Source organism: Ictidomys tridecemlineatus, chromosome 15 (genome assembly GCF_052094955.1).
Source record: "Ictidomys tridecemlineatus isolate mIctTri1 chromosome 15, mIctTri1.hap1, whole genome shotgun sequence".
In the NCBI taxonomy this organism is placed as follows: domain Eukaryota; kingdom Metazoa; phylum Chordata; class Mammalia; order Rodentia; family Sciuridae; genus Ictidomys; species Ictidomys tridecemlineatus.
In genome coordinates this window covers 2,968,713-2,982,855 of record NC_135491.1, presented here as the reverse complement: position 1 = coordinate 2,982,855, position 14,143 = coordinate 2,968,713, and the positions used below count along the sequence as shown (strand labels likewise).

Here is a 14,143-nt window from a genome sequence, read left to right as displayed (position 1 = left end):
AAACCCCCAGAATCCATCCATCCTTTTAAGACCCTGGGTTCTGGCCCATCTCCCCCAGGCACAGGGTCCAGGCCCCAGTCCCCCTCCCCCAGGCCCAGCCCCCTCCCTCAGACCCAGGGTCCAGGCCCAGTGCCTACCCCTCAGCCCCTTCTGTCCTAGTGACACGGCACTCCAGCTTCCCAGCCCTGCCTGCTCTGGACAGAAACCCGTGGTTCCACTGTCCCGTCCTGTCCCTCCATGTGGGCGTCTGTAGTTGGGACTTTCAGCCCCGCCCTTGACCCTTCAGGAAATCCAACTCTGGGCTTCAGCGGCTTTAAGACCAGTCCCAGCCCCTCCTCTCCCCCACCCCGCCCGGGTTGTCCCCTTAAAATACCCGGGATCCCTATGGCAACAGGCGCCGGCGACAGGTGCGGGTGTTATTTACGGGTCGAGCCCGAAATAGCCGGGAGGGCGAGGGGATGGGCGGGCGGGGCGAGGCCGGCGGACGGACGAGCGGGCGGAGGCCGAGCAGAGCCCACGGGTCGAGGCATTGCGGAGCTGGGGTCGGCGCGGCGCCGAGGCAGGAGAGCGAGCGGGGCCCCTGCCCCGGAGGCCGGGGAGGGAGGCCCGAGGGGGTCTCGAGGCCTGGAGCTGAGCCAAGAGCCCTCGCAGCCGGGCAGGCCCTGGGAGCCCGGGGGAGGGGGGGGGCAGAGTGATCCCCAAGGGACGAGTCCCTTCCGGGTCCCAAGAGTCCTGTCAAGTCCAGGATCCCTTCCCCTGCTTTCTGAGCCTCAGTGAGGACCACGGCTCCTCAAGCTGAACCCAGCGGGGATTCGCGGTTCCCTTCTGAGCAGCGTACCCCAGACTCCTTTATGGACGCCCAGCCACGTCCCTTTTGGACCTCAGCAGGGAGTTTCCGGCTTCTGAGATCTCTTTTGAGCAACTAGGGAGACTCCCTTTCCCTTTTGCTGAATTCCAGAATTCCTCTGAACCCCGCTGATCTGCGGTGAATGCTGCGGCTCCCTGGCTTCTCTGAGACCCAGACCTAGCTCTTATCCTCTGTTCCCCAGAGGGGCCCCAAGCCCTCCCTCCTCAAACTCTGAGCCCAGAGGATCCGGGCCACATCTCTCAAACACACAGCAGGGCTCAGCTCCCTTTTCTGGGCACCCCAGACTCGGAGCCCTAGTGGAGACCCCAGAGGAGTGCCCCTGAGCTCGGGTGGGTGCTCCGTTCTCCTGCCACTGCACCCCCAGGCGCCCCCTGGTGAGGTGAGCCTCAGGGCACCTGCCTTCTCCCGGCTTGGTTCTCTTTGCTGAGTTGCGTGAGCAGCCCCTGCTCCTCCTGGAGGCTTCCCCTGCCTGGGGTCCAGGTTTCTCGACTTCCGAGCCCCGGAGGACACCTGACTCCACCATTTGAGGTTCAGCTCTTCCTCTCTCATCATCCAGCACCCACTGAGCCCCGGCTCCCTTCAAGGTCCCAGGCTGTGCCAGGCCCCTCCTCCCGCCCCTCAGGACCCCTCCTCAGCTCTGCCTGCTTGGACCTCCCTGAGGCCCGTCTGCAGCCAGGATGATGATGTGGTCCAACTTCTTCATGCAAGAGGAGGACCGGCGGCGGGCCGCTGCAGGCCGGCGGCGTGCCCAGGGGCAGAAGGGAGTCCTCCTGACACCAGAGCAAGAGGGGAAGATTAAGCTGGTGCTGCTGCTGGTCTCCATAGGTGCCACACTGGCCGTGCTGGCCGTGGGCACAGAGTTCTGGGTGGAGCTCAACACCTACAAGGCCAACAGCAGTGCCGTCTGTGACGCCGCCCACCTGGGACTGTGGAAGGTGTGCACCAAGCGACTGTGGCTGGCGGACGTGCCCGAGGGCCGTGAGACCTGTGGCCCTGCCGAGCTGCCTGGAGGTGAGAGGCCATGCCCTGACCCCGGTAGAGAGACTGAGAAAGCCACGCCCCAGAAAGAACCCGGGCCCCCAGGAGAGAGCTTGCACCCCAGAAAGACCTGTGCACAGATCTGCCTGGGCTCTCAGAGACAGACAGGGCACTCAGACCTGGCCCATGTTCCTAACTGGCTTGTCCCCAGGGGACCTGTGCTTCAGAGCTTGTCTTCCGGCCTGTACCCCATCACCAGCCTGTGCCCCCGCACCCAGCTGGTGCCTTCAGAGAGCCTGAGCACACCTGACAGCACATCCCCACTCACACCCCCGAGATGCCTGCACCCCGGTGCATGTGCCCACAGAGAGCCTGCGTCCCAGACAGTCTTCCCCCTGGAGACAGACGGACTCCCTGGCTGTGAGCTCTGGGCAGACAGACCGCCCTGCTGCCCACCCCAGTGTAGAATCTGTGCAGGTTCGCTCCCTGTGAATTTGCCAAATGAAGCTCTTGCCAGTCACCTGCCAACGCCCCGGGGCGGGCCTTGTGCTCTGGCACCATTCATTCCTGCCCCTCTCTCCTCCGGAGGCCTGACTGCAGCTCCGGCCCTTCTCACTTTCTCTGCAGACTCTCCACGCCCCTCGCCTCCCCTACAGTAGTTCTGCAGCTGTGCCAGAGGGCTGTCCCTTAGCTCTCACTGACGGCACATGCCATGCCCTTTACCTGTCCCCGCAGGCCTTCTTCATGAGAACTGGGCAGGAGCGCACTTCTCTACCCACCCAAAGAAAACATCTTAGGCATCTCCCCTCTGGCCATTCATGATGCCACCTGTGACTTTGCCCGTGTGGGGTATCCAGCAATGCCATCCACACAATGCCCCACCATCGCAGCATCCCTCAGAAAGGGTCCTGCCCTTCTGGGCTCCAGATGGGGTTTCTGTCCTCTGTTACTTCTCCAGGTGGATTTATCCATAGGGTCCAAATAAGGGTGTCCTAAGCCTTTCCTAGCAAGTGGGCACCAGGCATCCTCTGCTGTCCAGGAGACTGTCTTAGCCACTTCACTCCTGTAGATGAGCTGTCAGCCCTCAGGGTCTTGAGCAGGATGATCGCAAGCTTCCGCCAAGCGGGATTCCCCAGTAATAAAAATGTGAGACGAGTACGTAGTTCCTGGCTCTGTTCTAAGGAGTCGATGTGCATGGATTCGTCCCCTGTCCTGCCAGTCCCGTGAGTAGTGATCATCAGGTCCGTTCCACCGAGGGCGACGCGGAGGCGCGAGGGACCTCGGTGGCTCGAGGGACCTCGGTGGCCCAGCCTGTGAACCAGGCGAGTTATGTGGGGTTTGAATCTTGGCTGTCCCTGCTCCTGAGAGCAGTGCCGCTGTGTCCCACCTCACTCCTCCATAAGGAGCCTCCATGGCTCCTCACGACGCCACCGGGGTGTCCTGACCTCACTAAAAAGAAGATGGGGCTCCTCACGTCTTTGCTGTCCCCTCTGGTGGCCAGGAGGGACTTGCCCTCCTTATAGGGCTCTGACTGTCACCCGTGCAGGACCTCTCAGAGTCTCCTGATGTCTGAGAAACGGAATGACTCATGTCCCTTGGCGGTGACAGCTGCCTCACACCCGTGGCTTTTCAGATGGGATTTGCCATATCCTCTGGGGGTCAAGAAGCCAGAAGTCCTGAGTCATTCGTAGCCAGAGTGGGATACCCCACAGCCCACCTGCCCCAACAGGACCTTCACCCTTCCCTAGGGATGTAGGCTTCTCCACCCGCTGCACCCCACCCTGTGGCAGGAAGCACGGTAGTACCCCTTGCCGCTGCAGGAGCAGGATTCGCACCTGTCACTGCTCCTTGCTGGACACTGCATGTCCCTCCCCTCCCCCGGTGCTCCAGGGGGCGCCCACTCTAGCTCACTGGACTCAGGGGTGTCTCTCTGTCCCTCCATGTCCTCTTCAGAAGGAAAGTCCCGTTTCCACTTCTGCAGGCCGCGTGGTCCCCCTCGGGGGTCCTTTACTCCTGTGGGTCTCACGTCTCCCCCTCCCTAGCCTCAGTTTCCCCACCTGTAGGACAAGAGCGTTCTGACTGGGAGAGCCCTGAGGGGAGATCTGCCTCTAAAATGCAGCTCAGAAAGTTCTTTTCCTTTGTTAAAGTTTCTCGGACACAAAATACACAACATCAAACGAATCCCACTCCCAGGTTCGGGTCCTCAGATGGTGACCAGCCCGGAAGATCCTTCCTGTGCTGTGTTGAATAACCTGGTTCTTTCCCATTCCTTCCTGACTCAGCTCTTTCAGGTGTTTGACAATGCATTCCACCTGGGGAGCAGAGTCAGTTTCTGCCCACCTGTGTGTGCTGATTTGCATAAATGAGGTCGTGCTGTAGATTTCATCCTGCTCTTTAATCGGCCTAATTCGACTTTTCTTGCTCAACACCCGTCTCTCAAGTCTTCCCGCCTTTGTTGTCGTAGTTCTCGGCTACTGCGTTCTGCAGAGCTTTCCACAGGGAGCGTCCCCTCGTATATATGCCTGTCCTTGAGAGAGGGACACCTGGGTCATTCCTGCTCTGTGTTAATTATAATCGAGGCTGCAGTGAACACCCACACCTGTGTCCCCCCTGTATGTGCTTTGTTCCTGGGTGCAGACCCAGAACTGAAACAGCCAGGTCCCGGGGTATCAACATGGCTCATGCGTCACACCGCGATGGGGACGTGTTCTGAGCAATGCATCCTTAGTGGATTTCGTTGTTGTGAGATCATTGCAGAGTGTGCTCACTCAGGCTTGGAGGACTACGACCTTGCTGGGTGAGGTCATCCTAAGGACCTCCGTCCTACAGGGGCCCATGCTCCACTGATGGCCATCATGGAGCGCAGGACTGTGACACGCTCCATAAAGCATGTCCGGTCCTTCCCCCAAAGCTCAGGACAGCCTCACTGCCAGTTGTTTCCGCCTGCTGCTGCCCTTTTAATATTCGCCCGTCTAATTGATCCAAAGGGGCCCCTCCCTGCTGGCTCAAGTGCATTTCTCTGGCTCCTGCTGGAGTGGAGCCTCTTCCTGTGCCGCAGGTTCTCCAGGCTCCTCTGCTGCTAGCGGCCAGGCGGGGTTTGTGCCCTGTGCAGGGGGCGCCTCGGACAGCAGCCTGCGGGGGCTCTTTGGATTCAGGTGGGAGGGAGCACCCCCTCTTCTGTTAGCCTCCCATGTCCTGCTTCTTGGTGGCCTTTGTTGAGTAAAGTGGCTGTCCCTCTCTAATCGCACTTGACCCTCAACAAACCTGCAGGAAGGAGCCAGGAAAGAGATTATCACCTCCTGTTAAAGAGGAAGCACCGGACGCCCAGAGACAGTTAATGGCCCACTTGAGGCCCTGGATCTAGTCCTCTGCAGGGGCGGGAATCCCCGGGCGTCCTGGGCTGCCAAGAGGCGTTTCCCGCTCCTCTGCACCAGGGATGCTAAGGTCCTCTTTTAAGGCCCCTCTGAGCTCTGTTAAGGGTCCACCCTGGAAATGGACACAGCGCCTCACGTCACCTCCCTCCCCCTTCTCTCCCCTGCTCTCACAGAAGCCAACTGCACCTACTTTAAATTCTTCACCACGGGGGAGAACGCCCGCGTCTTCCAGAGAACCACAAAGAAAGGTGAGCAGGTTTCACGCTGGGACCAGGGGCTGGGTGCTGGCCACGCTCAGGGACGTCTGGTGGCACCGCTCCTCCGCCACTCTGCTCGGGATGATGGGCTCAGCTCTGGGGTCCGTGGGAACTGGTGGTGCAGATTCTCCAGACCCTGGGCCTGATGCTGTGACCCCTCACTTTGCCCAAGCCACAGGCCACGGGACTGGGCAGTCCCTCTCTGAGGACAGCACTCTAGCTTCTCATGAATGGGCGCTTGGGGTCCGTAAGCCCCACCCCGGGCATTCTGTCTGGATGATCTCCAGTCTTTGGCCTGACTGCAGGACACAAGCGTTGTCTTCCTCCTCCAGAGGAGATACAAGCCCAGAGAAGGTAGAAGCCATCTCGCCCAGGAAGTGGCAGAGGCAGGATTCGAACCCAAACACATCTTACCGTAGAAGGGCACTGCCCAGAACCCCCTGTGGAGAAGAAAATGCTCTACTTTGGGACCCGTCCTGCACACTTGGCATGTGGCTGCTGTCACAGGGGAGCTGAGTGTTGAATTTTGTTTCATTTGTCACGTTCAATGTAAAAGCCCGCGTGTGGTTAGCAGCTGCCACCGCACTGGACCATGCACCTCTGAGGACTTTGTCCTTTCTGCTCTGAGCACGGCTTCTCCATCACGGGGTGTCCCCACCAGCACAGGGATTGGGATCGTGACATGAATCCGGCTTCTATAAGGATTTCATGAGACAAGGCTTCTAGAGGCTTCCAGAGCCCAGGGCTTGCAGTGACCCCTCACTACCTGCAAGCAGTGGTTCCTGGCCTGCTCCACCTGTTCTGTCTCACCTCCGTGCTGGCGGTGGCATCATCCTGGTGCTCACCTGTGGCCCACCTGTGTGTGCCAAGCACACGGTCCACCCAAGGAGGACCATTCCCCTGTAGTGCAGAAATGATGACCAGATGATAGTAATGATCAGTTGCTCACATCTCCTTCTAAAACCCAGGCTTTGTGCCTTCTGCTCTGTGGCCTTAAGCAAGTCACTGACCCTCTCCGAGTCTTAGTTTCTCCAACAGGATTGTTATTGGACGGGACTGGGCCACCGACTTGACCACTTTTCTACAGTCCTGAATCACCCATCTTCCTGATCCTGGGCCCCTGTAAAGGAAACCTCTTGTTCTCTCTCTGTGATCTCTGCCTCTCCTCTCTCCCCTTGCAGAGGTGAACATAGCCGCTGCGGTGATAGCCGTGCTGGGCCTGGTGGTCATGGCCTTGGGCTGTCTCTGTGTCATCATGGTGCTCAGTAAAGGAGCCGAGTTCCTGCTCCGAGTTGGAGCCGTGTGCTTTGTCCTCTCAGGTGAGGGCGGAGAGCCTGGGCTGAGGGCACTGCATGCTGGGAGGTGGGATCTGTACACACAATTGCATGCCGGGAGGCGGGATCTCCATGCACTGCTGCATGCTGGGATTTGAGGGGAGCCCAAGGGCTATCATAGGCTCAAAATGGAGGAATTCCAAGCCCTTTTGTTGGCTGAGGACTGGAAAGTCTACAAATACCATTTTGATCTGGACCCGAGGTCTCCAAGGATTGTTGCCTGCTTAGAGGTGGGAACCCCAAGCACTGCCGCATGCCAGGAGCAGGAGGGAGCCCCAGGGCCCTAGAAGTCTCAGCCACAGGACAGCTCCAAGCCTGTTGCTAGCTTGGACTACTCCCCAAGTACCTTTTTAGGTTTGGACCTGGAATCCCCAGCACTGCTGTGTCCTGGGGTGGGGAGGTCTGCAGGCACTGCTGCGTGCTCTGATGTGGGGAAACCCAAGGGCTGTATCAGGCTCAACGGTGGCACAGTTCAAGCCTGGTGGTTGGCTGGGATTTAGAGGGTCTCCACACAGGCTTGGAGATTTGGGCCTGGGGCCTGGGGTCTGCAAGGAGTTGGAGTTGAAGGTCCAGAAAAAAATACTGCATCATAGGAAATGTGGCCCTTGACAGTAACAAAGACTTCAGTTTATTATACATCTAGCTCAGATTACCACAGGCCTGCTGCTGTGTTTAACTGCACAACCATCACCTCTGCATTAACCTACGTTCACGAGCATCCTGTGATTCCCAAACTTACACAAAGACAGCTAGCTTAGAATAAAGTTACTTTTAAGTCATGCCAGCACTGTTTTTACAAAAAGAAAAGCTTCACATGATGGTTGCACCAGACTTTTTTGCAAAACAATAAATAATAATAATAATAATAATTGGCATAAAATCCATGACGATAATGTGGAGAAATTCAGTAGGTAGAGATCACTGTTCTTCATTCTGTAGTTGAGACACTGAAGCTCAGAAGAGGCAGATGAGTTATTCGACTCACACAGTGAGGACAGAGGTGGGCTTGAGCCTGGGCCGCCTTCTCCAAGCTCGCCTCTCTGCTGCACACACCTGGCACCTCGGGGAGTACTCTCCTGAGGTGTCTCTGTGGGCTCAGCACGGTATGGTGAGACGGAGGCATAGCCGGGGAGTCAGTCTGGATCCTGAATCAGTATACGACCCTGGGAAAGTTCCATTCATCTTCTGGGCCTTAGTTGCCTTGTTGAATCAAACTTTTCTCAGGTGGAAAGAAAAATCATTGATTACACTTCCTTTCTTTAAGTGTTGATGAGCATCTACTATGATCCAGGCATGATAGGGGCTAGAGATAAATACAAGACGACTCTGCTCTCAAAGGGCCTCAATTTGGGCAGAAAAAGAGTATAACTAATAATTACATAAGTCATGATTCAACTGAATTGGCGATGAGAGTTACCATAAAGCATATTAAGGGGACGTTCTGTGGTGGTGGTATGTGGCAGAATAGCTGATCTAGAAAGCAACAGTTGAGCTGATAATTGAAGGATAATAGGAATTATCCAAGGTACAGTGGTGACAGTTGTAATGGCAACAGGTGATGGTGATGGTGTTGGTGGTGTTGGTGTTGGTGATGGTGATGGTGGTGATGGTGATGGTGGTGATGGTGATAGTAGGGGTGATGGTGGTGTTATGTTCTGGTAACAGCGATGGTGTGATGGTGGTTATGGTGGCAGTTGTGATGGTGGTGTTAGGGATTATGATGGTGGTAATGTTAGTGGTGGTGATGGTGATGGTGATGGTGGTGATGGTGGTGGTGGTGATGGTGGTGGTGGTGATGGTGGTGATGGTGATAGTAGGGGTGATGGTGGTGTTATGTTCTGGTAACAGCGATGGTGTGATGGTGGTTATGGTGGCAGTTGTGATGGTGGTGTTAGGGATTAGGATGGTGGTAATGTTAGTGGTGGTGATGGTGATGGTGATGGTGGTGATGGTGGTGGTGGTGATGGTGGTGGTGGTGATGGTGGTGATGGTGATAGTAGGGGTGATGGTGGTGTTATGTTCTGATAACAGCGATGGTGTGATGGTGGTTATGGTGGCAGTTGTGATGGTGGTGTTAGGGATTAGGATGGTGGTAATGTTAGTGGTGGTGATGGTGATGGTGATGGTGGTGATGGTGGTGGTGGTGATGGTGGTGGTGGTGATGGTGGTGATGGTGATAGTAGGGGTGATGGTGGTGTTATGTTCTGATAACAGCGATGGTGTGATGGTGGTTATGGTGGCAGTTGTGATGGTGGTGGTAGGGATTAGGATGGTGGTAATGTTAGTGGTGGTGGTGGTGGTGGTGGTGATGGTGGTGGTGGTAGTTGTCAACGTGATGGTGAAATAAAATGGGCAAAGGCTATAAAGCATTAGGGAAGTTTGCAGAACAGAATGAAGATCAGAGTATAAGGCAAGGCAAGTCTTGCAAAAGTGCACACAGTAGCCTCTATGAACAGGTGAGGTAGAGGCCTGGAGGGCGTGTGGGTGTTCAAGAGCCACACGAGTGGAGAAGAGTATTGCCGTGTCTTATGAATGGAGATCTCCCTAGATAGAGGGCAAAATTCAGTTGTTCCCTTCCCTTTCTTTCTTCTATTCGCTAGTTCATCTAATTTACTGTGATACAATGAATAAATGCATACCTACACCTCTACACACACACATGATACATACGTTGCACATGCATGCACATATGCAGGTGTCTGGAGGCAGTATCCTAACAGTGCAGAACGGTGCCTGTCGCCACGCTGACGGGTCTGACTACTCAGACAGGAGCCGCACAAGCAACCCTGCAGTTAGAAGCCATAGTCGGTGACATGAAGGACAAGGAGCGTCCCCGCGGGAGTGAGCAATAAGAGTTGGGCAGCCTGTCCGAGGCAGTGACCTCAACGATGTCACATCATAGTTAAGCAAGGAGAAGAGAGCTTGGTGAACCTGAGGTCCTGAGAGGGCCACTGTGACCCGGCCTTGGAGAGGGGTGTGCTGGGACAGACGGCGGGGAATCAGCAGGAAAGAGCGCGTCTGGATTGGAGACCGGCTTCTGATCTGGGCAAACCCTTCCCATCCCTGACTTAGGTCTCCTCACACCCAGAACTCCCTTGCTTTATTCAGATTTTCACACCCGCGACTAAAAGGCCCGACCAGAGCGACCGCAGAGGAGGAAAAGTCCATTTTGGGGCTCACGGTTGCAGAGGTCTCAGTCCCTAGAAGGCCAGCTCCCTTGGTCGGGGCTCGAGGTGAGGCAGGGCATCATGGCGGAGGAGAGTGGCTGAGGGAAGCCCCGCACGGCAGGGTGACCAGGAGGCAGAGACGCCCCTCTCCAGACACCAACATCTACCCCAAAGGCAGGACCCCGAAGGCCCCGTCCTCCAGCCTCACCCTTGGCCCCAGTCACCACTCTGTTAACCCTACGGGGCCGAATGCACTGAGTGGGTTGAGGCTCCCACACGCCAATCATTTCTCCTCGGACCTTCTTCCACTGTCTCACACGTGAGCTTCTGGGGGACACCTCGCGTCAACCCTGACCCTCCCAGGGTCCACCCATCAGTGTCCACCCTTCCTTCCACCCACGGAGCCTTGCAGGGACCCGCCACTCCTCCTCCCTGCACTGTGCGCCCTCTGGGCCATCAGCCGGGTGGGTGGCTGGGTGCCCTGCGCAGCCCCCCAGGGACTGAGTCAGAGGACACCGTGGACTACACGGCTCCCCGGGGCCCGTGCTGGGGCGCTCACACCTGCCTCCCCCCGAGGGCGCCTCAGAGTGTTTTATTCGAGAGTTGGATGTGTCCTGTGGGTTGTGCGGCCGGGCGGAGGCGAGGTGGCCCTGACACTGTGTGGTTGTGCTGGGTGTGGGGATGGGCGGTGTGTGTGTGTGTGTGTGTGTGTGTGTGTGTGTGTGTGTGTGTGTGTGTGTAGACTAAGGAACAGGCACAGCCGACAGCACGTCTTTTCCTAATGTCTATGTCAGTGTCCTTCGGGGATTCAGGGCTGTGACAGTTGGGCGTGTGCCCTCAGGGTTAGGCCTGGGGTGAGATGGCACTAGGACAGTCTCAGGTGGATCCATCGTTGTTAATCACCAGCCGTGAGCAGCTGCCACGGAGGAGAAGTAGAGTGTGAGGAAAACATGTCGTGCCTCTGCTGGGCCTCTGCTGGGCCTCCACAGGGCCTCTGCTGGGCCTCCACAGGGCCTCCACAAGGCCTCTGCTGGGCCTCCACAGGGCCTCCACAAGGCCTCCACAGGGCCTCCACAGGGCTGGAGGGCCTCCAAGAGCCTCTGCTGGGCCTCTGCTGAGCTTCCACAGGGCCTCCACTGAGCCTCCACAGGGCCTCCTCTGGGCCCCCGCAGGTCCTCGGCTGGGCCTCCGCCCTGCCTGTGGCCAGCTGCCCACGCCTCCGTCTCTGAGGAGGAAGACCCAGTCATACTGGGTTGCAGTCCTTGCTGACGGCCTTACTTAATCATTTCCAGATGTGGCCATGTTCTGGGGACTCGGGGTTGGGACCTCAACACGTGACCTTTAGCTGACCGTTCATCACTGGATGAAGCTCGGGGGGACGGGGACTTGGCTGGTCTCTCTGTGTGTGGACCCTTCTCACCCGCAACCCCACTGAGGGCTGCTGAATGAGGCGGGTCAGCCCAGGGGAGGGGCTGCCCGGGCTCCAGGCTGCACCCCCAGGCCCCAGGTTTTAAAGAAGGAGGAGTGGAGGTGGAGAAGAGAAGGGAGGCAGTGGCCTCCGGCCCAGGGGGTGCTGTCTGGCGGTTCAAAGACTCTGCAGCCCATTTGCCACCTCGGCCCCACCCACCCTGTCCGGTCCACAGTGACCTGCCCCAGGGCCTTGGTGCTGGCTGCTCCCTCTGCTTGGAGCAGCGTGGCTCAGTCTTCTGTGTGGCCTGCTCCTTTCCGCCCCTGGGCTCAAGCGGCTCTGGGTGACGCCACCATCTGAAGTGCCCGCCCACCCTGGCCGTGGCCCTGTGTGAAGCTCTCCCTGCCAGGCATCGCTTTCTGAACTACCCACTCTCCCGAGTTCCCTGGGGAGGCCGCACCCTGGCAGCCTGCCGCTGGAGACGTGCAGGACACGAGGCTCGTCAGGCAGGACGACTCCAGACGTCCCTGAAACAGAGCTTCAGATGTGACAGGACCTTGGAGCCAACTGTGGCTGCTCCTGGCCGTCAGGAGCTCTGGCCTGTCCGGTGCTGCTTCCTACAGGTTCACAGGTGCAGCTTGGTCCCTTCACGGCTCCGGCCTCCTTTGCCTCGTGTCTGCAGGCCTCGGTGCCTTGGCTTAGCATCTGTCCCCTCCTGGAGGTGGCTCGGGGCAGAGAGCCGACACTGCCTCCGTCTTGTGTTCTGCCATTTCTTAACTGTACGGGCCTCGGCCTGTTTCCTTTCTTCTCTTTAGTGATTCACTGTCACTCTTCAGAAAGAGCCTTCGCGAGTCTTCTGGAGGTGGGGCGGGTAACAAGGGATTGAACTCAGGGCCTTAATCCCTGAGCCACGTCCCCTTTTTTCAAAATGAACTTTATTTAGAGTCAGAGTCTCGCTGAGTTGCTTAGGGCCTCGCAGAGTTGCCGAGGCTGGCTTTGAACTTTCGATCCTCCTTCCTCAGCCTCCTGAGCTGCTGGGGTTACAGGCGTGCGCCATTGTGCCCGAGTCTTGGAGTCTTAATTTGAACTTTGTGTTTCTTGATTCCTGTGTTTACTTTTTGATTAAAATCACAGGGCGATGCACCCAAGATGCCAGTTGCCCTCTTGCTCATTTGGAAGCATGCCAGCCGGTGGCATTGGGGACATTGGCAGCCACACGTACGAAACTGACAACCCGTCCCCACCCCTCTGCCCACCCCTGGGCAGCACCAGGCTGCTTTCCGCCTCTGGGGACGGTCCTGCTCCTTCTCTCCGCTTCCCCAGCAGGGCCTGCGATACAGGAGGTGCTCAGCCACCCCGTCCACAGGAGCGCCAGGGCCTCGCGTGGCAGGCGCCACGTCTGCCTAGATCTGTGCACCACCCGGGTGACTTGGTGCCATGTGCGTCGTCCCGCTGTCCTGTTTAAGGAAGGGTGACAAGACCAGCGGCCTCTCTCTGTCCCGCAGGCCTGCTGCTCCTGGTCAGCCTGGAGGTGTTCCGCCACGCGGTGCAGGCGATGCTGCAGGGAGCCGCCCCGGAGCCCGGCCCGGCCCCGCGCCTGGCCTATGAGTACTCCTGGTCCCTGGGCTGCGGCGTGGCGGCCGGCCTGGTCCTGCTGCTGGGCGGGGGCTGCTTCCTGCTGCTCTCCCTGCCTTCCTGGACCTGGGGGTCGCTGTGCCCCAAGCGAGGACCCCCGGCCACCTAGAGCCTCCGCCGTGCCTCCCAGGCCCCGGAAGACCTGCCCGTCCCCCGGAGGACTGGCCCTCCCTGGGCCCCTGCACCTGCTCCCACCAGCGCCTTCTCCTCTGGGAACACGCTCTTCTCGCTCTTCTGGGTGGCTGACTTGGTGTCCTGGGGTGGGACAGGAAGAGGCTTTCTGCACCTGAGGGTTCCCTGGGGGGGCTGGGGGGACCTGATGGGGAGACTGAGGCTGGGGTGGGTGGGGGGTCTCGGAGGGGGTCGGGCCTCCCTTTTCCAGGTCTGGACTGGTTCCCCTGCGGAGAGACTCCTGAACCTGCAGCTCGGGTGGGATTAACTCACCGTGACCTAACTGTGACCGGATTTGAGATTAAAGATTTGGAGATGGAACGGCTTTGATTTGGAGTGAGTCTGTGACGCGGCCGTGCTTTCTGGGGCAGGGCGGAGCAGCCTGTGTCCTCCCCAGAAACCCGCCATCACACCTGTCAGCCCTGGAGTCCCGCGGGAGCCCAGGGACGTGGAGACAGGAGTGACGTGGGTGACGGTCGACTCGTGTCCCCACCCAAGGCCACGTGCTGGGGGCCCGACCCACAGTGCCTCAGAGTACAGCCTGGTGGGGAGAGAGGGTCAGCGGGGACCGGGTGACCGGCTGTGTCCTTGTGAAAGGCGGATGTGGACACAGACGCACAGAGGGACAGGCACCTGAGGGAGCAGCGGAGGAGGAGGCCCGACCACCCTCCCTCCCCGCCTCGCGGGGTCCAGGGGTGGGGGACAGGGGCTGAAAGACGTGGAGGTGGCTCTGGAATCGGGTGCTGAGCACAGGCTGGGCCAGCTGTGGGTCGTGAGAGAAGCAGCCCCGGTCCCCGGGAAGCCTGGGGAGACTGTGGTGTCCTAACAGGGGACATTCTGGGGAGGGTTAGGAGGACCAAGGAGCAGGACAAAGGAGTGGGTGCCACGGACCCCCACCCCAGTACTCCCAGTGGGCGTGAGTGGGCACTGTGGTCAGGGCCAGCTTCTTCC

The 14,143-nt window shown here is 58.5% G+C and overlaps 1 protein-coding gene across 1 annotated transcript; it reads left to right on the top strand.

Annotated features, from left to right (window-relative positions):
- The first annotated feature begins 460 nt into the window (after positions 1 to 460).
- Positions 461 to 13,341, top strand: Cacng6 (calcium voltage-gated channel auxiliary subunit gamma 6). The gene is made up of 4 exons (XM_005342262.5): positions 461 to 1,879; positions 5,394 to 5,468; positions 6,659 to 6,796; positions 12,892 to 13,341. The coding sequence occupies exons 1-4, from the start codon at positions 1,546 to 1,548 to the stop codon at positions 13,128 to 13,130; spliced, it is 786 nt and encodes a 261-aa protein (XP_005342319.1). The 5' UTR covers positions 461 to 1,545; the 3' UTR covers positions 13,131 to 13,341.
- Positions 13,342 to 14,143: the final 802 nt, after the last annotated feature.

Coding starts and splice junctions, on each gene's coding strand:
- Cacng6 (XM_005342262.5), top strand. CDS start 1,546: ATGATGATGTGGTCCAACTTCTTCATGCAAGAGGAGGACCGGCGGCGG. Junction 5,469..6,658: donor CCAGAGAACCACAAAGAAAG/GTGAGCAGGTTT, acceptor CTCCCCTTGCAG/AGGTGAACATAGCCGCTGCG. Junction 6,797..12,891: donor CGTGTGCTTTGTCCTCTCAG/GTGAGGGCGGAG, acceptor TCTGTCCCGCAG/GCCTGCTGCTCCTGGTCAGC.